Source organism: Sycon ciliatum, chromosome 2, assembly GCF_964019385.1.
Source record: "Sycon ciliatum chromosome 2, ocSycCili1.1, whole genome shotgun sequence".
Taxonomy (NCBI): domain Eukaryota; kingdom Metazoa; phylum Porifera; class Calcarea; order Leucosolenida; family Sycettidae; genus Sycon; species Sycon ciliatum.
In genome coordinates this window covers 766,341-790,722 of record NC_088644.1, presented here as the reverse complement: position 1 = coordinate 790,722, position 24,382 = coordinate 766,341, and the positions used below count along the sequence as shown (strand labels likewise).

Here is a 24,382-nt window from a genome sequence, read left to right as displayed (position 1 = left end):
ACCAACCCGTAACCCGCTGGCTTAGGACATCCGGAAGCGGTTCATCCCAATCCAACGCCAGAAGCCACATGTCTTGAATCAGCTGCCGAGCGCTCACTACATAGGGGCCTACGAATCCAAGCGGGTCAAATACGCTTGCCGTTGCGCTCAGGAACGATCGCTTGGTGACTTGTTTCGACAGGTCTGGTACGTTCGGCTTGAACGTAAAGCTATCTGTTGCGGCCGACCAGAGCAGTCCCAGCGTCTTGACACTTGGCAGCTCTGGGCAGCTCACGTCGATCTGGCTGGCACGATCTTGCTGAGGCACTTTCTCCATGACCACCTTTGAGTTGGAGAGCCATTTTCTGGCATGCATTCCGGCTTCTTTCCAGCACGCTGACAGCTGCTCATACATTTCCACACCTTCGTTGGGATCTGTGGCCGAGTCCATGGAGTCGTCCATGTACGTTGAGTGCAGCATAGTTTCCGCTGCTAATGGGTACTTGTGGCGGTGTGTTCGGGCATGTTCTTGATAGACGAACTGAGCCAAGAACGGCGAGGCGTTGGCGCCGAACACGAGTCTTTCGAATTCGTACACACGCGGCTCAGCTGTTGGCTCCATGCCTCGCCACAGGAATCGGTGGTAGGGACGGTCCTCTGGACTGAGATGAACCTGAAGGTACATCTCGGCGATATCGCAGATGATTCCTACTGGTTTGTGCCGGAAGCGGGTCAGCACGTTCGGCAGCTGGCGTTGCAGTTTCGGCCCTGGCAGCATGGTGTCGTTGAGTGCAATGCCTTTGCACTTTGCTGATGCATCAAAGACCATCCGGGTCTTCGTCGTAGCTTTATCCGGTCTCAGGACTGCGAAGTGCGGCAGGAACCATTGTTGACCATGCTTGAGCTCGCTGCTACTGACCTCTCGCACGTACCCTTTCTTGACGTAATCCAGTACGATGTTGCTATAAGCTGTAGCTGCTGCTGCATCCTGGCTCGGGCGTCGTTCCGTGCTTTGCAGACGCTTCAGTGCAGCCGCGAAATTGTCAGGTAGTGTTGGCCGACCAGCACGCCATGGGATGCCGACCTGGTACCGTCCATCGGCGATCCACTGCATGGACTCTCTGGCAGCCTGCATCGCTTCCTTCTCCTCCACAGAAAGAGTGGGCTGCTGCGGTTGAGCCTGGCCAAACTCTTCAATGGCCCATAGCCGCGCAATACTTTCCCGAACGTCATGTGGCGCAGCCCGTGTAAGACAGGTTACCGGGTCTGCCTTGACCTTGCCAATCCTGCCGACGCAGGTCCATCCAAGGGGGGTCAGGCGAGCAATCGGCTCTCCAGGTTGCCCATGGACTGCTCGTATGGCTGCTTGAAGCTGTACTGCATCAAGGCCGAGTAACACATCTACCTGTCGACGGTTCGGCAGTGCTGGGAATGGAATGTTGCGGAGGTGTGCCCAATCACGGCGCTTGTGCACCCAATCCACTGCATTGTCACTGCCGAGGATTGAGTCGGTTGTGAATGCGTCCAGCGTCGCCGATGTCTCTCCGTCCACACTGCAGAGCTGAACCGTCACATGTGTTGTTGAGAACACCTCAGTACGACCGCTGAGCACTTTCACCGGCAGGTGTTGTCTTTCTCCTGTTAGACCAAGCTCACATGCCACATGCGAACTTACGTATGAGTCCGTGCTTGCATCGTCCAGCAGTGCATTAACAAGCACTTCTTTCCCACCAGACCTGAGTTTCACTGGCACCGTTCTCATGGACACGGCGATGAGCTTGGACGCTTTGGAAGCTGTTGATAATGCCTTGCTGTCATCTGTAGTCTGACACGTGACTAGGGACATCGCTGGTTCCGACTGCCTGCTGTTGCTTGTTGTTCGTGAACGCTGCTGTTTGCCCTCTGCTGATGTTGCGAGCGTCTGGCGTACCGTAGGCTTGCTGTCTTCGGATGCTGTGTCAGTGCCCGAGGCTGACGACGTCTTCTCCGCGTTATGCAGCAGCCGATGGTGACTTTTGCTGCAACCACTTATGCCACACGCGTCCCCCCAAGTGCATTCTTGCCCACGGTGTCCAGCGCCCAGGCACCGAAAGCACAGGTTGCTGGCCTTGGCAATGCGCCATCGTTCATCTAGCGTGGCCGACTTAAATACCAGGCACCTCCAGACTGGGTGTTGGCTTTGGCAGGCTGGGCACTTGCTTGGAGATGACTTGTTGCGAGTACCGGTAAGCAGCGTTCTTGCACGATGATCCTGCGAGCTGCGGGGCTGGTCTGCTTTCGCCGCTGTGTTGAAACCTGATACCGTCTCTGCCGCCGTCACCAGGAGCTCGGCTTCCAGGGTAACAAATTCCAACAGGCACTCTACACTCTCTGATCTATTATGGTCATATCGCCAGCGATGATAGCGCGCTATGATCCGTTCATCCAGCTTCTTCATCAGGGAGTGATAGAGCGTGCCGACCAACAGCTCCGCATGTCGTCCTGCCTCCTTGAGCTGGACAGTTGCTACCATCAGCAACTCAGCGAACTGCTGCAGCTCCGGTGGCTTTCCTTCTCGGATTGGCCGCATTTCCTCAATCTCCTCAAGCTGGATTGCCAGACGACGACGCTCGCCGCCATACTTCCTTGTGAGCATGTCCTTGGCAGCTTCATAGGACGCAGCAGTGTACCCGAGACTCTTGATAGTCCGCAGTGGCTCGCCACTCAGATATTGCCGCAGCCTGAGCATCTTGCACTCTGGTGACACTGGAGATTTGTCCACGCACGCTGAGAACGCAGCCCACCAGGCCTCGAAACTACGTTTATCGCCTGCAAATGTGGGGATCTCAATGCGCTGCATGTGTGTCCAAGGACTGGTTGCGCCACCTGGCCAGGCTTTACTGGCAGCAGGCAGTGCAGATGGTGCAGATGGCACATACACACTTGCCCCTGCATTCATTCTGCTGCTACTGAATGCAGGCTGGCTGCTGGCCACAGCTTGACTGGTGGATGGCTGCCTGGTAGTACCACTCCTGGGTGCAGCCAGTGAGGCAAGTGGTCTAGTCATGCTAGTGCCAGTAGTCAAGGTAGTGGCTGCAGTGAGGCTGCTGCTACCTGTGATGCCATTGATGGTTGTCACTGGTGCTGAGGTAGGCAGTACAGTGTCATGTACAGACTGAACAGGGCTGGCGCTCACACTTGACAGTGACAGATCACTGATGCTGGTGTACGACATTGCACTAGCTCTACCTGTATAGGCGTCAAGTGTCCTACCGACCTGAGTGCTTGTACTTACAGGAACAATGGTTTTGCTGCCGACAGTCTCTGTCGGGTTCCCACGCTGACTCCCAGACAGTGTGTGTACTGTGTCCTCATGAGGAGACGAGATGATGTCCGTTCGGCCTTGTGACGGTGACTGCGGATGGGCTTCGCTCAGTTTGTTGACATCGATCTTGGCCTGCGCTCGGTCCATGGCCGCCGAAAATTGAGTCTCCAGTGCTTCCAACTCACTTGCCAGTTTATTCCGCTGGCGAACGTCTTGGCAGCTGCCGATCATGTCTGCCAACAAACTAGTAGCTCCATCGTACAGTGCCGTCAGGCCTTCCAGATGTTGCGAGATCCCTTCGATGTCGCATGGACCATCGGCATTTAGCTGCACTAGCAAGCCTCGTCTCGCTCTCGTGAACTGCCCTTTGATGGCGGCCTTTCTCACTCTCAGTTCGCTCTCCACTTGCGCTGAGTTTAGGCCCGCTCCATGATCCCCAGCTGCTTCCTCTCGCTCTGGAGTTGAGGAGCGACGACGGCCCGAATTTGGCCTTTCTTCATAGTCGTCCTCCAATTCTCCAGCACTCGGCTCCGCAGCATACTCCAAGGTCGTGGGTTCCGACGATGCCATTATCCGCACCCTATTCCAGGTTCGAGACGCACTGCTACAAATCGCAACGCGAACACTATCACAATCAATCTGCTGAGCTAATTCCTTTTAGTAACCATCCTCTGCTACCAATTTTCTGTTACTAAGAAAAGCTCACTAAAGGGAACGCACACTCACACAGTGACACATTCCACATTCGTGCACAACGGAAAGCGATTCGAAGAAACAATAACCTTGAACTTTCTACATGAACTCCGAAAAGCAACTGTTCACACCAACTAGTCTAAAACACTACTAAAAGTCCAACAACCAGGAACTAAACAAAAGCAGCGCAGCACAGCGCGGCGCAAGCTCCGGTGCATGCATCCGGGAACTCGCGAGACAGAAGCATGCACGTGACCGCTCAGGTCTACAGTCAATGCTACCATGAATGCAAGCATACTAGAAGCCGATGCGTAGCAGTACAGCACAACCATGCATGTGACATATAGTCGTTGGTTCAGACCTCGGGATCTTCTGAACAGTTATCTTTTCCTCTAGCCCGCTCGCTTAGGATGAGCTTTCTTTTTTCTGGCAACTTTAGCGAAGGCTATATACCTGCTTTATGGAGGTTGATGCCAATTAAGCAAAATAATGAATAATAATAATGCAATACTTTTGATGTGACTCTTTGCAGCCTTCATGATGTGATCTGCTCATCTCTACCCATAGTTTACCATGAGTTGCCATGGTTTGTTATGTGTTGCCATGGTGTGTTATGTGTTGCCATGGTGTGTTATGTGTTGCCATGGTGTGTTATGTGTTGCCATGGCGTGTTATGTGTTGCCATGGTGTGTTATGTGTTGCCATGGTATGTTATGTGTTGCCATGGTGTGTTATGTGTTATGGTGTTATGTGTTGTTATGGAGTAGGTGGTGATCATGAATGGAGGCAGAAAACGCCTGGTGGGGCTTGCAATTTATTTACGCCGTGACCGGCCAATCCTATCTAGCATTGTCGGAGAGCAGGTAAGCCTCTGTCAAAACCATGCACTCATCCTCCATTTTACATTTGTGTTCTCTGGGGCGGACTGGCTTCCTATTACAATGTACAGTTGCGAAGTAGGGACGGCGCATACCCACGGGCCGCAGTTCAGGAATCCTAAACCAATGTCTAGTAGCCAGCAGTTATACAGCATAGTATGCACAGCGCAATGGCAAGCCTTTTGCTGGGAAATGCATGGCACTTTCAGAAAATGTATTTGTACTCCTTGCATGGAGTGAGACATGGAGTGAGACATGGAGTGAGACATGGAGTGAGACATGGAGTGAGACATGGAGTGAGACATGGAGTGAGACATGGAGTGAGACATGGAGTGAGACATGGAGTGAGACATGGAGTGAGACATGGAGTGAGACATGGAGTGAGACATGGAGTGAGACATGGAGTGAGACATGGAGTGAGACATGGAGTGAGACATGGAGTGAGACATGGAGTGAGACATGGAGTGAGACATGGAGCGAGACATGGAGTGAGACATCACGAGTCATGAGTCACGACAGAGAAGAGAGAAGAGAGAAGAGTGGGGTTGACATTCCCAAACACAAGCCACGTCATATAATGGCCGGCAGGCAAACATGGCAGACTTGTCATACGAGTCGTAACATATCGACTGGCACAAAACCAGCACAGTGCTATGGTTGAAGACTTCAAGTTTACACCCTTCCTCCTGTTGAGTCACCGGGTCACATGGTCATCTCACTCACGGCTGAGTACACGTCTGCGACTCTGAGCCCGCTGTCCATGCATACTCCGGTTTTGCTCAGCGCCATGCCTGCATGTCATGGAGTGTTCATATCATCCGGTGTACCATGCCATGCCTGGATGTCATGCAGTGTTCATCATCCGGTGCACCAACTCAAACTGAGTAACGTTTTCTACGCTCCGTTGCTATGGAAGGAGACTGACGCTCGAAGTTGCCATTTGGAGCGCCAGAACTGAACTTGGTTGCTGTCGTAGCATCCAGACTGAAAGCATGGATGGTCGGCAGCAATGCCACGGATGTCAATACAAGACTTCTCACCTCCATGATGTTGTCTGTAGGCACGGCCACAAACAAACGAGCACTGAAAGATCTTAAGCCTCCCTCAATCTGTATGACTAGGTATGAAGTACCGGCTGTGTGCAGCCTGGTCGAATTTCACTCTATTGCTGTGAAAGGAAACTTTCCCTCCGAAATTGCCATTCAGCGTACCAGAACTGAACCTCTTTGCTGTCGTGGCATCCAGGCTGAAACCATTGCGGGTTGCAAGCAATGCCAAGAACACCAACACAAGACTTCTGATCTCCATGATGTTGCCTGCAGGCACAGCGACAGCGAACAAACACCAAAAAACGGGCACTGAAGGGTCCGAAGCCTCCCTCAATCTGTATGACTAGGTATGAGGTACCGGCTGTGTGCAGCCTGGTCGAATTTCACTCATCGTACACATGGCTATGGTTGGTACTTACACGTGGGTAGTATGTGTGTCGGTTGCTCGTGTACACCGTCTTGGTTGCATGATTGTGCTGCCTAATCCACACCACTGGCGTGTTAGCAACCTCGGAACGCAGCCGTGCTTCAACTTGTTAGGCAGTCGAACCCGTCTCCTTGCAAAGTGACTATGCCCCGAGAGCATGCACGGCCCCTTTGCAAAGTGACTATTGGCCGGGAGATGCACAACTCACTATTGGCGTAGTGCAGCAGTGGCAATAATATTAACTTCACCAGCTCTCTAGTGAGACTTTAGCCCTCTTCCACCTCGGCCCTCTTCCACCTCGGCGGCAAGGACAGAAATACGGAAGTACTATAGGCCACTGAGACTATGTGCAGATCAAACTTCTTTCTTTACATATAAGTTTCCGTGCATGGCACGGTAAGTGAAGTTAGCAACCCACCAACAATTACATTCCTAACATAATTTGCACGTACTTGCCATAGCGCATCACGTGCCCGTGCAGAACACGCACTCCGAACTCCCGCGCTCCGGCACGGGACCACGCGGAGCATACGCATTACTCCGGCTCTCGATGCTGTTTCTTCATCCTTGCTGCACCAACAGTCAGATCGCTTGACAACCTTGGCCAGTTTTTGAACAATCTGAGAGAAAGTTTCACGTATCCTTAACATACTTTGAAGGATATGCAAAGTTTTTCCTAAATATGGGCAACACAGAACTAATAACTTTTGGATAATAGCTAACTCGGATGGAGAGCCAAGGATTAAAAAGGAGAGGACCGAAGATCTGAACTTGTAAACCTTCGGTCCTCTCTTTTTAAAGCTTTGAATAAAGTGACATCTGCGCTCATCTCGCAAACTATTGCTACTTTGTTTTGTGACTTGAGCGCGGTTATCATTTTATTCGTAGCCACTTGATGTTCTTGGGCAGCATAGTGCAATTAGTCTAAAGCAACCTTGGAGCATGGGAGCACTGCTGTCATAGACATGGAAATCCGGTCGGAGGTCAAGCAGCCCCAGAGCGCTGGCCATGCAGCCATGAGTACGCATGCGATCAACATGTGCACTGCGCGCAGCGTTCTGCATGCACTGAGGGTGCCGGCCCCAGTCCTTCGACCGGATTTCCATGTCCGCGACAGTACAGTCAACTTCGCTAATAACGACTGCGGATATAACGACAATTCGCGAATAACGACAGAATTTCCATGCCCAGAGCAAAGTCCCATCCAACTGAAATACATACAATGAGACTTCGGGTATAACGACACTTCGCGAATAAGGACACTTTTCTGATGCCCCGCCGAGTGTCGTTATAAGCGAAGTTGACTGTACATAAACTCGTGGTGGCGTTAGCTGTGGCATGCAGCACTGACATAACGGGTAGTTCTACATATTGACTGACCCAATGTGGGACCTCTGGGATAAGCATTCTTGGAGATCTTTACCTAGGCAATGTGCTTTGGTGCTATATTTGTGCCCGGGATGACGTGAGCACCTTTAAGGTCTTTGGAAATCCTTCATCGAGCGGGTCTTTTCTATTCCTGTGGAAACTTGGGATGCGCTTGGAAAGGTTCAAAGAACCGTAGTATGGGGGTAGATCCAGTCCTAATGATCACCAATGAGAAGTTACTCACTCCCAAATGGTCCTGACCTCACCGTACATAACCGCTCACTCCTGAATGGTCCTGACCTGACCGTGCATACCTGTACTTGACACTGTCTGATAACACAGAAGCTCCAGGTGCTTGGTAAGTTTCCCTTTGTTGACCTCATATACTTCTGACAAGATTGCAAGCTCATGCATACACACATTGAACCATGAAAAGGCCAACATGTGACCCGCATCTACAACGAATACATACTTTTTTTACTTGTCACTGCGGCTTGGTTGATTTTCAGTTTGGAGAATTCTTCGGCTGCTCCTGCATTTCGGTGGACTCCAATAATGATGGGTGAGAAGTGTATCACTGCTATCCAATGCTTATGGCTTATGGCTCCTTCGGCCTTAAAGGCCTCGCTGCTATCCATGTGCGACTCTTGTGGGTGATTTCATGCATCACCATGCGTAGAATGACCATGATATGGCATACCTTGGTACCAACACTGCAAACCAACTGCTATTACTCAGCACTGCAGGGCTTATGTTGAAGTTGGTATGTGTGCGAGCAACATCCTTGTAGTAAACTGCAGAACAGGTAGTAATAGTAGTAGCCTGTTTCCACGGAGACACTGCAACCGTAGCAACAGCAGCATTATACATTTAAGCTGTGCACTGAGCCCAGGCCGGATTAGTATGGATATGCAATCAACTGGTCACGGGGAGCAGTGCTAGGCTGGACAAGTGTCAAAGCAGAGATCAGAGACTGTTCATTCTTCCAAGATGTCACATCATGCGGTTCTCTTGGAGCAGTTGTCCCATACGTACCTATACTGAGACTATCGAGAGATAGAGATAGGGACCAATGGGGCACAGGGGCCATGAAGACAGTCGTGAAATGGCTTAGTCTTACCGTACTAATAAACTGAACGGTGCCATGCAGCACAACAAACTCTCGATAGTGAATTGAATGTGTTACATTTACAATTTCAGGTGATGTGGATGTATACGTGGGTGTATACGTGGGTGTATACGTGGGTGTATACGTGGATGTATACGTGGGTGTATACGTGGGTGTATACGTGGATGTATACGTGGGTGTATACGTGGGTGTATACGTGCGTGTATACGTGCGTGTATACGTGGGTGTATACGTGGGTGTGTTATGTGCAGAATTTCTGAGCTGTTAGTGGGTGCGCCATACTGGGTGGATACTGCCAGAGCTGGGGAGAGCAACGCGTATGACTTCGGACGCGTCTATTTCTATTCGTCGAACTTGACTAAGGTAATGGCAACGGTCCCTACTCCAACTGTGATTTTTGGAAGCCATGCTTGTACAATGGCACTGAAAATATGGACTTGTGCAATCAGCATCACTCTATTCTGTTTAAGAGAGCATGACTGAGAATACCAAAGTATGTGTGCTAGTCGATCTCTCCGATTTCGGTCAAAATTTGCAGGTAGGTTCCCTTTGGGGTGTAGATCCATTGTGCAAAGCCCTTGAAAAAGTTTCTGAAGGGAACCTTGAAACTTGCATACCCCTCAAAAATGGCCGAAATGTCACAGTATTAAATTTTATGGGTCTACAAACGAGTCACGCCACAGCGTATACGAACAAGCTACGAACAAAACTCCATCAAGCCAACATTGCCCCACATTTTTTGGCCAACAAGGCACTTTGTAGCTCTTTCATTGCTTTTTTGGATGAAGTGGCCGGATCATCCTGGAAGAAAAATGGCACGACCATGGTCATAACTGGTCGTACCGTGTGGGACGCCCCTGATTTTGTTAGCTGCTCCCGGCTAATGATGCCCCCTCACACCGGAACACAAGGGGTTTTATATGATTGGATAATTTATAGAAGTATTCGAGAAGAGTGTAGACAAGGAGAACAGGACAACGACAACTCAAGACTAGACTAGACTACAACAGAACAGAACCTGGAGCATGCGCTCTTCTATGTGAGTGGCTCATTGCCAAGGGGAACGAGCGGGAAATACGAATGGTGAGTATTCAGGTCGTAGCATACATACACCTATTACACTGTGCCCCCCTAGCTAAAATTCACGTCCACGGGAATGAACGAAATACCTAGGAAACAAACAAAAGAAAACAAACCAAATAATAAACTCAGTCCAGGACATAGTCAGCTAGTCGAGCAGGTGCAGTGCGAACACGGCCAGAACGACGAGAAACAGGAGAAGAAGTACGGACCGGATCAGACGACGGCGGCTGTAGCGGCGGAAAATCATCATCGGACAGCGTAATCGGGTCAGGACGAGAAGCAGTAACGGCAGGCGGTTGACAGTCGGGAGGACGGGAAACGGCTTCAGGCGGACGAACAAACTTGCCACTGGCAGCATCATATCTGGTGAAACACTCAGACAGAGCAGGATCAGCATACGGAGCAAGAAGACTCTGAGGCTTGTAACAATCCGGCAACGGTCCAGCGGCAGAGGCACCAGGAGGACGAACAAAAACGGCCGGAGGAAGAATCTCGGCAGCCGGAGGAACATCAGCAGCAAGTGGCATTTCATCAGCAGCTGACAACGGAACATCACGGGCAAGAGGCGGCGGACTCGGCGGAGGAGACGGGGCAGCATCTTGCGGCGGCGTTGGTGCCAGTGGCGGAGACTCACTGTGCACATGTGCTTCAGGTTCGGCTAGCAAGCGCGACAGACCATCAGCATTCAGATGTTGGCGACCTGGACGGTGGACGACTCGGAATTCATATTCGGATAAACAGTCAAGCCAACGTGCTTTCCGTCCGCGGGGTTCCTTCAGGTTCCGGAGTGCAGTCAACGCAGTATTGTCCGTCCTGGCAACAAATGGTCGTGACAACAAGTAGTGCCTGAAATACTCCGCAAAATAGACCAGAGCAAGGGCCTCACGATCGCTAGCATCGTAGTTGCGCTCAGCTTTCGTCAGTACACGACTGCCGTACCCAATTGGTCGCTCAGTTCCATCCTGGATCTGGCTGAGGACTGCACCAATCGACACATTGCTCGCATCGGTGTCCAGAATGAATGCACCTGCTGAAGCTTCAAACTGGGGGTACGCCATCACCGGCGCACTGGCAAGCGAACGCTTCAGAGCCTGGAACGCCGCTTCGCAAGCTTTCGACCACGCAAAGCGAGCATTCTTGCCTGTCAGAGCAGTCAGCGGAGCAGCACGCTGGGCGAACCCACGGATGAAGCGGCGATAATATCCAGCGAAGCCAAGGAACTCGCGGACAGCTGTGACAGATTTCGGAGTCTTCCAGTTCCTGACCGCGACGAGTTTGGCCTCATTCGGGGAGATGCCCTCCGCTGACACGCGGTGTCCTAGGAAAGTGACCTCCTCCTGGAAGAAGGAGCATTTCTTCAGATTGAACCGCAGGCCAGCGGACCGAACTCGCGCGAACACGGGCAGCAGAATCTGGAGTTGGCCAGACAGTGTTTCGCTGGCATTCAGGACATCATCAAAGAACACACGGCAGAATGGCTGGGCCGGTGTGTTACATAAGCCACTCAGGACTGCTTCCATTACGCGCTGAAATGTCGCTGGGCCATTCCTGCAGCCCATCGGCAGAACATTAAACTCAAACAAGCCCAGTGGCGTGGTAAATGCCGTCTTAGCCTTGTCGCTTCCTTCCATTGCTATTTGCCAGTACCCTGACGCTAAGTCAAGGGACGTGAAATACCGACAGCCAGACAGGGAATCAAGCATGTCATCCGCCCGGGGAATCGGGTAAGCATCAGGCTCGGTGACAGAGTTCAACTTCCTGTAGTCGATACAGAGTCGAAGAGAGCCATCCTTCTTTGGCACCAATACTATGGGTGATGCCCACGGACTAATCGATTCTTGTATTATGCCTTGCTTTAACAGCGTATTCAGTAGATCTTGCAGAGCCTTCCGGCGGTGATATGGAATCCGCCTGGTAGGTTGTTTTATAGGGTTATTTTGTCCTGTGTTAATTTTATGAGGGAATATGTCACAGTAGCCATAGTCATCATCATGCAAGATAAATAAATCGTGGTTATCATGAAGTAGTTCAGTGAGCGTGCGAGACTGTTCTGTGGAGAGATGATTTTGTGCGTTGATATATTCATCGATGACTTTCTTGCGTTGCTCAGTTAGCGGGATCGGGTCGGGTGAAACTGAGGAAACCATAGCTTCAGTGTCGTCAATATGTTCACAATCTGTAGGAATTTGATGAAGTTCGGCAACATTGGTATTTTTATGAATGAGTATAGGATGATTTGCATGATTTTCAACAGCCACAACCACACGTGTTTGGTTAGGGCCAACAGTTACAAGACTAGGAGTCACTGCCACATCTGGATGCTTCGCCATAAAGGACTCCAATGGATCTGCCACGCAATCCATCGCAACCGTGCACACATCAACAGCTGCACAAGGCACCAAGACAACATGTCCTGCAGGTACCGACAACTCCATCTCAAACACCACACGAGATGAGTATACCACAGGGTCAGCCACACTCTCGGGCGCACACGCCGGGACAACGCCAGGTTGAGCCATGGGTTCAACAACCCGTGCAGACAATGAATCGTCAAGGGCAACACGAGAAGAATACGACGAAACAGGTACATCGTCGGAGCATGCATCAGAATGAGGAGTATGAGTATTACATGAGGGGGAAGTAGTACGCGGAACAATACGATCATAGGGCGTACGTGACGGAGGACACCCAGAACCAGAAACATGCAACGGAACAGACACATCGCCAAACATCACAACACCACGAGCAATATCTAATACACCACCATGCTGCAACAAAAAATCGGAACCAAGAATCATGTCACAGTGAATACCAGGAGACACAACAACCGTGTGCTGGAAAGACAGATTTCCTAGCGACATACACAGATCCATGGATCCAACGACAGGAAGTTGTGCGCCATTGACTGCACACAACCGCGGAGCAGACTCTAGAGGAGGTCGCTCTGTCAAATTAGGCAACAATTTAGAATGCACTAACGACACACTTGAACCAGAATCAACAAGAGCAACAACAGGAGACGAAGACGAAGACGAAAGACAAACATCAACGTGCACAATAATGGGTGAGATCGCACCACATACCTCCTCGAGGGGCTCCACTCGGACGACTGACGGCGGCCCCGTGTCACCAGTCCAACCTAGTTTTTTGCGTGCGGGCAAGATGCAATGAAGTGGCCCTCTTCACCACATCCATGGCACACTCCACGGACAGGCCTCGCAAAACTCTGGCCACGACCACGACTAGGCGCACCAGCACCAGCACCACGAGCAACAAAACGTACATGGTCTTGCTGGGGTCGGGTGGGGCGATACAGACTCACGCTCTCCATTTTCGCCTCCAAAGCAGAGAGACGCGAATCAAAACTCGACAAAAGCGAAGCCAACTGGTCTCGCTCAGATTCCGACTTCAGTGGACCGACTGCTGCGTAGGGGTCACGACCATGAGCAGTGCGACGGGGCTTCACTTCCGGAGCAGCAGCAAATACGGGCTGCGCATACTGGTAAGGTACGGTGCGGGCCTGCTCGCGAGCATAAATAGCACCTACCTCGATGGCCTTTTGGACCGCCGCATCCAAATCAGTGGGCCGAGGTGACGCCAACGCCAAGCGCAAATCCTTCGATGCCTGGCCATCAATAAAAAGTTGCAAAAGCATTGAATCAAGCAGTGCACCTTGTTGTCCTGGGTAGGCTCGACGAGCGAGCCGACGAAGTTCCGTGGCATACCCGTGCTGAGTTTCACTCGCCAGCTTCACTCGCTGGCGAAGACTGGCCTCGTGCATCAATGCTTGCTGGGGCGGCTCAAGACGGACATGCAGAGCCTCGACTGTGTCGGAAAAGTTCATGTCAGGCGTGTGAGTTAGAATTTCGGTGAACATCTCATGAGCGGTACCAACAAGGCGAGCAGGTAGTAGCCGTAGCTTTTGGTCGTCGTCGTACCCACTCAACTCGCATGTGTGGACGAAATGCCTCATGTACGTGGTGAAATCTTGGCCTGGCTGATTTCCGAATGTCTCAGGAAGCAAAACTGGCTTCGGCAGTGGACGTGCATGTGGTGTGTCTGTGTCCGGCAAACGAAAATGATGGGACAACCCTTGTACCGGCGAACTCTCGCGCTCTTCAGCAATGTTCATGTCACAGCCAGCTTCAGCGAAGCTACGCTCTAGCTTTTCTTGTCTCTTGGATTTCGCTGAACGGCCCATTGTGAAAAAAAAAAATTGTTTTTGTATTTTTGAATTTTCGAAAAAAAATATTATCTGCAAAAATTTCCCGTGGACTCGATCGACTATCGATCTCAATCTATTACGTAACCTATCGTGCGTAGCGGCAAACAACTAAATTTGGCAGAGACAATTCCAAATAGGCAACTACTCTACGGACACAGTGTAGCTAGACTCTACTACCCAGCTAGCAGATATCCTAACAAGACACTAGACAGCAGCCAGTATGCACAAAACACGGACACAGAAAATGTTCCGAAAATGTTTGGCCAGACAGTTTGGCGCCAATGCTTGACCTATGGACTGTAAACCATGGTAAACAATGCATGCAACAAGAAAACGACGAGCAGAAAGAAACACAATGCAGAAAGGAAAATATTGACGAAGAGAGTGGATGAGGATATGGTTTCACTTGCGTGGGCCTTCGTGGTACTTCATAGTCGGCGATCTCCGAAGGCGTACATACTCCGCCAGCGATGTAGTGGTGGACGTTTTCCGCTGCCACCAGTGTTAGCTGCTCCCGGCTAATGATGCCCCCTCACACCGGAACACAAGGGGTTTTATATGATTGGATAATTTATAGAAGTATTCGAGAAGAGTGTAGACAAGGAGAACAGGACAACGACAACTCAAGACTAGACTAGACTACAACAGAACAGAACCTGGAGCATGCGCTCTTCTATGTGAGTGGCTCATTGCCAAGGGGAACGAGCGGGAAATACGAATGGTGAGTATTCAGGTCGTAGCATACATACACCTATTACAATTTCACCATAACTCTCCAGTTATTAATTCCCCTACTAAGTTAAAAAAGAAAGAAGTGAACTGTTTTTTTGGAAACTCAATCTACTCCCATGCATGACTACTGTACTTGTTTTCAGAGTGTTGTGGATACCAAGAAGATGAAATCAAGAAGCAAGAAGGAGACTGGCTATTCGCATCTTCGCCGAGCAGATAAGGTATTCAATGGTGATCCGGCATCTCGCTTTGGTTGGTCCTTGGCATCAGTAGGTGATGTGGATGGGGACGGGTACCCAGGTAAGATGGATGTCCTCCTAATATTCATAGTCAGATGTTGTCCTGACGGTCCTAGGCAGATGTTGTCCTGACGGTCCTAGGCAGATGTTGTCCTGACGGTCCTAGGCAGATGTACTGTGCTCTTAGAGTAGTGAGTGCTCCTTGGATATACAATCAGTACAATCAGTTGTACGCTGTTATCATTAAAAGTAATAACATTGGCCGTCTAAATTAGAACTGTTAAAGTAGCCGAAACAGCAAGTTTTGGGCTCTTTCTTACCCTGGTACATAAGTGCAGGCGAAGAGTTGAGATGCAAAAATCGCTAAAGCCATTTCATCACTATTGGGAGAATGGCTGAAAAGGACTCATTATATTTGCGGTTTCATTTGTATCTAAATCCATATTTGGGTTCCAGTTTTCTTGTCATTAACACGCATGCACTCGCTATTGCAGACCAGTGGAGAGCACACATCATATGGAGGATTCATGGAGTGCTGGGCAACCGAATCTGGCATGTGATAATCATGTAGGATAGTCCACGCACGAGGTGCAGCCCATGAAATGGGCACCCATGAACTGGGCGGAGTGTGGACGGCCTGTATGATAGTGTGTATGTATGTCCACGCACAAAGTGCAGCCCATGAGATGGGCGCCCATGAAATGGACGGAGTGTGGACGGCCCACGCACACGAGGTGCAGCCCATGAAATGGGCACCCATGAACTGGGCGGAGTGTGGACGACCTGTATGATAGTGTGTATGTATGTCCACGCACAAAGTGCAGCCCATGAGATGGGCGCCCATGAAATGGACGGAGTGTGGACGGCCCACGCACGAAGTGCAATGCCCGTTAGGAGGCAGGAGTGTGGGAGTATGAGTGTGATGGCCGAAGACCGTGATAATTGCCAGATGAGAGGAGATAGCTGGCCCAGCACTCCTATCTATTTTCGTCTTGTATGAATTATGATACCTGTGTTGAATCAAGGATATCAATATTATTCATAGATGGGAAGAGGTGGGTGGGTGAGAAAGGAACAAACCGGTGTTCTTCTCACTACCCAAGCAAAGCAAATATGAAGTAGCAATACGGCCAGCGCAAAGTATGGTGTATGCGTTACGGGTTCAAGCTCCGATGTGTGCTGCAGCCGCATATGGCTGGTTGGCTGGCGAGTTCAGGTGAGTTCCGGCGTAGACCTACGCATGTTACATGCCACAGCAGCGTGCATGTACGTGTTACTTGACATGCATCAATGAATAGCGTGGGATCTGCGGGCTCTTTGGAAGCCGCTGGAGCGCGTGTGAAGTGGTGGCTTGTGCAACGTGTTAACCTACATTACCGCAAGCTCTAATGTGCTATTAACACGCATGCACTCGCTATTGCAGACCAGTGGAGAGCACACATCATATGGAGGATTCATGGAGTGCTGGGCAACCGAATCTGGCATGTGATAATCATGTAGGATAGTCCACGCACGAGGTGCAGCCCATGAAATGGGCACCCATGAACTGGGCGGAGTGTGGACGGCCTGTATGATAGTGTGTATGTATGTCCACGCACAAAGTGCAGCCCATGAGATGGGCGCCCATGAAATGGACGGAGTGTGGACGGCCCACGCACACGAGGTGCAGCCCATGAAATGGGCACCCATGAACTGGGCGGAGTGTGGACGACCTGTATGATAGTGTGTATGTATGTCCACGCACAAAGTGCAGCCCATGAGATGGGCGCCCATGAAATGGACGGAGTGTGGACGGCCCACGCACGAAGTGCAATGCCCGTTAGGAGGCAGGAGTGTGGGAGTATGAGTGTGATGGCCGAAGACCGTGATAATTGCCAGATGAGAGGAGATAGCTGGCCCATGGTTGCCCAGCCTCCATGCTAAGTTGTGACACATTGCAATGCACGTGAATGACACTGTTGTTGCTATCAGCGCAGTTTGTCAGCACAATCCTAGCAGAGCAAGTTGCTGTGCTGTTCCAAACGGTCAGCCGTGTGGGTACGTGGATGGGTGCGAGTTGCATTGCCCGCGTGGCGGGTTCTTACATACCTCCATGCGTTCTGTGATGCGCTTGTACCTCTGACAGCTTTTGGGTCAGCTGCCCCATGTCTGTGTCGGTTGCCCTGATGTAGCGCAAGACACTGTCGCTTCTCCATCGGCCCATTGCCCTGATGAGCCAGTCCGGGGTACCCGCCATGGCTGCAGTTGTGGCGGCACCGATGCGGAACGAATGACCAGCGTAATCGCGTGAATTGGGTGTTTCCGTGAGTGGGAGAAGCTGTCGGAGCTCTTCTGTCAGTGCCTGCCTGGTCAGCGGTCTCCCAGGGCGGTAGCGGAAGAGTGCGTCAGTGGCGTCAGACGGACAGACTGTAAAATATGCCAGGAGGGCGGCAACCGGGCAAGGTTGTGAAGTGGTACTACCGATTATCTGCATGGCCCTGACGAAGTTGGTCCGTCTTCGATTGCTTGATGTGGAAGCGGATATATGTGCGTCCTTGAGTGACATCCAGAGTCACATCCTGGCGTGTGGTATGAGTGGCAGGGTCAAACCCGGCTGGAGGCGCAGTGAATTCAGCGCATCGAAGAAATCCGAAGAAGGCGAGCACCATTGCCGCCTTGAGCATGCCCTTGTCCTGCTGGTGACGCCGTTGGTCCAGGCTGAGTTGGTTGAGGAGCTTCCGCAGCAAATCAATGGTGATTGGGAGGCGAGTGCGCTGGATTGCCGGGTCAGTCGCCGTCCTCTTGATGCCTCGCATAACACGTGGCGGCAGCAATGCGTTCATCGTTGGATCTCGGAATCCGGCTTCGAGATGCATGTTGCGTACTGCGGCCATGTAGACATGAATTGTCTGTGGTTGAACCGATTGTGTGAGGTGTGCTGCGAAGCAGCTGGGCATCGTGTCTGTAGCCGGCATGGGCGTCCGTCTCTGCAACGCACAGAATTGCGTAAATTTCCTTTCGCCAGTGGCGTACGTGCGCCGTGTTGTCGGGGCGATTGCCATGGCTGCCAGGTCGGCGACCTCCTGCATCAGTCCAGGAGAGAGAGGCGGATCGCAGTGTCCGGGGCTTGCTGTGCCGATGGTGCCAGCTGCTGGAATGCCTGTCAGAGTGATACGGAAATAGGGCTTGGCGCGGCTAAACCTCTTGTTGATATCCCATAAGCGCCGCGTAAATGTTCTGCCTGGTACGACGACGCTCGACGCAAAGGAGAGTTTCCCCAGGAAGTGATCGAGTTTGCGTTGCGTGGTCTGGGTGCAGCGTGACAGCTCGCTGAGGAGCTCGCGGAGGTCCGTCGGTTTGTCGTCTGGGAGACGGGCTTCCATGCGCACCGTGTCCAGCACAATTCCGAGGAAGGCAGTAATGTGTGAAAGCGAACAGTGTTCAGGGGAGTGGTAGTCGGCTTACTTTTTCTCAGTGGGCTTCGAAGTCTTCTCGTGGCTATCTGCAGGGCGCTGCCACCTGAAGCGGGTGGTGCTGGTGCAGGATGTGGCGGCATGACCTTTGTCTTCACATGAGCTGCAGGCGTAGAGACGGTCGCAGGGTGTGCGGGAACAGGGCCTGCAGTTATTTAAAACAGACTTGGCGGGTGCTGCCCGCCACTGATGGAAAGGGCTGCGCGTGTTGAGCTACGGCATGTGGGCAGGCAGCGGTCGCGGCTGTTTTGGAGCGTGCATTTGGTGCATGACAGACGGGGAGAGCGGAGTAGGCGAATACTCCACAGCGTCTGATTGATCACGTCCCAGCGCAGTGCCATGCTGGCGGTGTGTTGGCGAAATGCTCGATCATAGTTCAGCACAGGAGACGTCTGCATGACAGACGGGGAGAGCGGAGTAGGCGAATACTCCACAGCGTCTGATTGATCACGTCCCAGCGCAGTGCCATGCTGGCGGTGTGTTGGCGAAATGCTCGATCATAGTTCAGCACGGCATGCTAGCAGACGTCGTGAACTGTTGGTTCGCAGTACAAAGTATGTGCTGGTAGCAGACGAGCTCATGAGCTCGGTCAGGACGAGCAAGAACGACGATGCCCATGTAGATCGTCCAGGCCTCCAGCCAAGCCGAGAAGTCGTTGATCGCGCGCGTGTGCTTTGCGCTGAGGTTGAGCGAGAGCTGAGCCATGTCGCCGCCAGCTGTAACCAGTTGTATTGGCTCCTGTCCCTGGGAGCTGAAATTTTCCGGCAAGAGTTCCTCAAGTTCCACAAACTCTCCGCGCTGGATTTTTTCAATCGCACGACGTGGCGGTGTGGGTAGAACCGAGGGCTTGGAGAGAACTGGAGGTCCTGGCAAAGTCGAAGGTTCCGATAGAACTGGAAGTTCCGGGCAGGATAGGTCCGGAGCTTGACGCTCGGAGCGTGGGAGCGATCTTTCGGGTGCGGAGCGCGCGCGTGGGAGAGATCGGCTTCCAGATCAGACTCAGCACTGTCTGTTCTCCAGGCGTTCCACGCGTTCGAGGAGAGGGTGGAGGGCGTTCATCTTCATAACGGCTGAGGAAATGATGTCCGGGGAGAGCAATGAGGGCTCGTCCTGCATAGAAGCGTCGGTGCCTGGAGCGGGGTCAGAAGTCTGAACTAGCTGCTGACGGTGTGTCGGAGGCAATAAGCGCGAAGGCGCGCATGCCGTCAGTCCGCGCGTATGGCGAGGTCGAAGCCCTACCCGAGCGGCGACGGGTAACCTCGACGGCATACCCGCGTCTGCGTCCACGTCTGCTTCCTCGTACAGAGCCTCGTGGCATGGTGAAAGAGAGAGAAAGGAAGGGAGAAAGGAACAAACCGGTGTTCTTCTCACTACCCAAGCAAAGCAAATATGAGAAAGGAACAAACCGGTGTTCTTCTCACTACCCAAGCAAAGCAAATATGAAGTAGCAATACGGCCAGCGCAAAGTATGGTGTATGCGTTACGGGTTCAAGCTCCGATGTGTGCTGCAGCCGCATATGGCTGGTTGGCTGGCGAGTTCAGGTGAGTTCCGGCGTAGACCTACGCATGTTACATGCCACAGCAGCGTGCATGTACGTGTTACTTGACATGCATCAATGAATAGCGTGGGATCTGCGGGCTCTTTGGAAGCCGCTGGAGCGCGTGTGAAGTGGTGGCTTGTGCAACGTGTTAACCTACATTACCGCAAGCTCTAATGTGCTAGATTTTGGATTAGAAATTTTTCCTGGTGATGCCCCTAGACCGTACACTGAGCTGAAAATCTGATTTTCTCAGTCCGACAAGTCTCGTGTCCATGGCATGACTTCCCCCAATCTGGCACTTATCCATTTATGCTGGGCTGAGTCTGGAACGAGGGACGCCAGATTCTAATGTTTTGTGATATTCAAAAAAGAAAAGAAAAGAGTTGTCTACTATGACTGTGTTCCTCCTTGTCTTCTAGATGTAGCCATCGGAGCTCCTGGCGAGAGGGTGAATGGTGTGTGTATGTATGTATGTGTGTGTGTCTGTCTGTCTGTCTGTCTGTGTGTGTATGTGTATGTAGATGTAGCCATCGGAGCTCCTGGTGAGACAGTACATGGTGTGTTTGGAGTAGGTGCGGTGTACCTCTATCTCGGATCAGCTAATGGTTTAGAACAGAAAGCTGCACAGCGTATTGTACCAACAACTACGGCAACCAGATCATTTGGATACTCGCTATCCTATGGATGGGATATTGACTCCAATGGTTATAACGGTAAGGATGATTTCAAAAAGTGACGACTACAAAACGATATATCGTCCTAAACTTCAGAATGTAACTTCCTATACTTGCACGGTGTACCTAGCAGGAATTCCCCTCACAACACCAGGACATGACTTGAGTAGTGCCTTGCAATTTGCAAGTTGAATTGTGTAATCCCGGCCCAAGTTGATACGTCTACGCCTAGCATGTTTGGCATCATCACTCCAGCGCTAGATGCATGTACGTGTGTGTGTACGTGTGTGTGTGTACGTGTGTGTGTGTACGTGTGTGCACATGTGTGTGCACGTGTACTTGTGTACATGTGTGTGGGCGTGAATGTGCGTGTACTCCGACTAATGCAGATGTAGCCGTCGGTGCGTCTCACAGCTCCCAAGCATATGTATTCTTGTAAGTACAGTCGTGTGTGCTAGAAAACAATCTGTTGTACCAGTCGACATAAACATTATCAGGGGAGGGGAGGGGACACTGGATCTGCTTGCTTCCCGGCAACAGAGTGCCTTGCAAAAAGCCACCGGGAAACTAGAAACTTATAACACAACAGCAGGGAGTGTTTCCACCTGCAGTTGAATACTATAAAGTATGGGTGGTACAAGTGATTCTTATTCAGTCATGTGGCCTACTCCCATGTTCCCGTGCAGGTCCAGACCAGTAGTGTCCATCTCGATGGACATGAGAATTGTACGACTCCACGGGCCACATTGCAGCAGCAGCAGCAGCAGCAGCAGCAGCAGCAGCAGCAGCAGCAGCAGCAGCAGCAGCAGCAGCAGCAGCAGCAGCAGCAGCAGCAGTGCTACAGGCAGAAGCTCTGACCCAGCGCTTGGAATGAACACCTGGTAAGACTGACAATACGACAGTTTCACCTTGAGGAATTTCTTTAAAAGTATTCTGACCGAGTACTGGATGGCAGGTTGGCCGATAGAATGCTCCTACTGAAGTCACAGAGACATTCTGGATGATTCTGCGCTTTATATTAGCAAGTTATTTACCTGTTGTTGCAACCTAAGCACTTATCAACGCTTCAAGTGCACCCGATTCGAATAGTCCGACTTGTCCTCCTTCAGATTAACAGGGGTATGATCAAGGAGATAAACCCTGTTGATCCATTCAGGACCTACGTCATGCATTCTACACTGACAAAGACCAGTACTACTGCAAGGTATAGACCATCTCCTAATAGTGTGTCATTGTTTGTTTTTGGCTTGATTTGTAGCATTGTGGCGGAAGTGTGTGCTCGAAATTTGAGAAGGCCCCAGAAGACCCCGATTGGTAAGGCATAGTGTACTGGTCACTGTAAAACTTCCTGCATTTGTAGAAGCATTGTGACAAGTGCTGTGCTTTGCCGATGCAGCAACAGCCTGTAGTCGCTGTATTTCTGTGCGTCTCTGTGCGTCTGTATTCCCTGCATTTCGCCATTATGTGGAAAACTGCAAGGTTTTCTGATATTCTTATCAAACGGAACACTTATTCTCTAAGGTCTTGTGGTGAAGTTCTGATGACAACATTTTGAGAAGTCTAGGCTCTACACTATATGGGTGGCTGTGTGTGTGTGTGTGTGTGTGTGTGTGTGTGTGTGTGTGTGTGTGTGTGAGACCAAAAAGTAGGGATTCACTGGCCAGAAAAAGCCACTTCATAGCTGTGTGGTGTAGACCAGGCTGTATAGTGGCGGTCAATTCTTCAGCCGCAAGCTGTTGAATGGTGCAATCCCAGCTCGAGCTGCTATGGCTTCTGCTGTAGCATCGCTATCATCGCCTTCGGCGCTGGGCGTCCAATGGTCCAATGGTGTGTGTGCCAGCTAGTTCGGTTGGTGGGTACACTTATGCCTGATTGTGTGGGGTCTGTTGCCAACGGGCTCGGCTGCTTGTAGGTGTAATGTGGTACCTACCACCTTTGTTGGTTCCAGGGTTCATATACTTTCTATTTGAAGTGTTAACCATGGACTGCTTCTGGCTCGATTAACTCTTGTGTAATCAATGGTGCTAGTGACGCTTATATCAGATCCCCTCTGATTTAGCCACCCACACTAGTAGCAAGTATTACCTTCACTGGGGCAGGGGTAACTGCAGTTGGATCCCAGGACGGATGCCCTGGTGCCGTCAATCCTTTTTTTGCACCTTTTCCTCACCCACTTACTGAGGTGTGGTGAGCCCATAAGTGGGATCATTTTCAAGTCCACCCAGAGTTTTGGGATTTCAGGGGGTGTCCGCCGTTGGGTGATTCAATAGCCAATTGAGTCATCTTTCTAAGATTCCTTTTGAGTCTCTCTCCCCTCTCCCGGGGAGACCCACGTGACCAGTTTTGGCAGTGAGCAACAGGTACAAGTGTGTGTGTGTGTGTGTGTGTGTGTGTGTGTGTGTGTGTGTGTGTGTGTGTTGGGTGCGTTGGTGCATGTTTGTTTGTGTTGTCGTGCCCGCAATCCTCTGGGTCAAGGTATTGACTTCACTCTATCAATAGACAAAGCATGGCTGATATGGGCGGATGTTGGTCACAACTCAACAGCTGGAGGCGTCTTGGCTGGACACGTGACTATCCAGTATGCAAGAAGTTGGTCTTGTGTTCGCCATCATCTTGCTATCCATGTGAGTCAAGTCACTGCTACTGCACTATACATAGGCCCGGAGCCAGCTCCTGAGGGGTGGTGCGCCCCAAGTTGGCCGCAGGACCGATTACAAGGAGAACAGGAGAGACTCTAGAGACTCTAGAGGAGAACAGGAGAGACTCTAGAGGAGTGTAGGAGGATAGCCTATTACATACTGCCACATAATCAATCGCATACTGAGCAGCCGATGAACGCTGGAACCGGTAAAAACTGGTACGGCCATGGCCGCACCAGCCGTACCAGTGGCGTCGACCCTGATACATGTCACAGTCAAGTCACTGCTGCTGCACTATACATGTTACATGAACTGTTAGCACTGCACTATACATGTTACATGAACTATTAGCACTGCACTATACATGTTACATGAACTGTTAGCACTGCACTGGTGGGTACTGCTAGTCTGTCTTATGCAGTGGTCTGGTCATTCAGATCGGAGTGGCGTTGTGTGAATAACGTAAATATCGCAGGTTTGAACCATGCAAGGGAGCATGCTAATTGTTTCTGGTCATTGTGATACTTTAATACCAGTTCTGATAACCAAACAAAGCACTCGGCTGACGTGCAGATTTTGCGTATGCCCCTTTTCTTCTTTCCTGGCCTTAAGTTTGGTGTGAAGCCCAAGGCCATTCCACAAACTCGGCCTAGCTCTTTACATTGGAGGAGATGCACGCTCTGCTTCTTTTGATTTTTTGCTTGGTTCATTGCCTGTGCAGGTAGACTATTTGGATCTCTGTAATCCAGCAAGTATAACTCTTACTGACTGGAGCCTTAGCAACAGGCCCATATCAGCACGAGGCATTCCGGCACATCGGCTTGCTCCACTGCTGGTCAGGAATCATCCTCAATTGACACCACTCACCTTACAGGTAATTCTAATATCATGTGTAGCGCGGGTGCCTATTAGCAAAGGTCACTGATATTTTGTGTGTGTGTGATGACTGGGCTTCGAGTAGAGCAGTTCT

The 24,382-nt window shown here is 51.1% G+C and overlaps 1 protein-coding gene across 1 annotated transcript in view; it reads left to right on the top strand.

Annotated features, from left to right (window-relative positions):
- Nucleotides 1-24,382, top strand: part of LOC135808172 (uncharacterized) — a 76,539-nt gene that overhangs the window by 27,310 nt on the left and 24,847 nt on the right. The window contains exons 10-20 of the mRNA XM_065321324.1: nt 4,744-4,839; nt 8,208-8,260; nt 9,079-9,190; nt 15,011-15,167; nt 20,621-20,812; nt 21,163-21,208; nt 21,460-21,546; nt 21,610-21,654; nt 22,032-22,087; nt 23,249-23,397; nt 24,134-24,286. Coding sequence (XP_065177396.1) covers nt 4,744-4,839; nt 8,208-8,260; nt 9,079-9,190; nt 15,011-15,167; nt 20,621-20,812; nt 21,163-21,208; nt 21,460-21,546; nt 21,610-21,654; nt 22,032-22,087; nt 23,249-23,397; nt 24,134-24,286 — 1,146 coding nt within the window. The remainder of the gene's footprint in view (nt 1-4,743; nt 4,840-8,207; nt 8,261-9,078; nt 9,191-15,010; nt 15,168-20,620; nt 20,813-21,162; nt 21,209-21,459; nt 21,547-21,609; nt 21,655-22,031; nt 22,088-23,248; nt 23,398-24,133; nt 24,287-24,382) is intronic.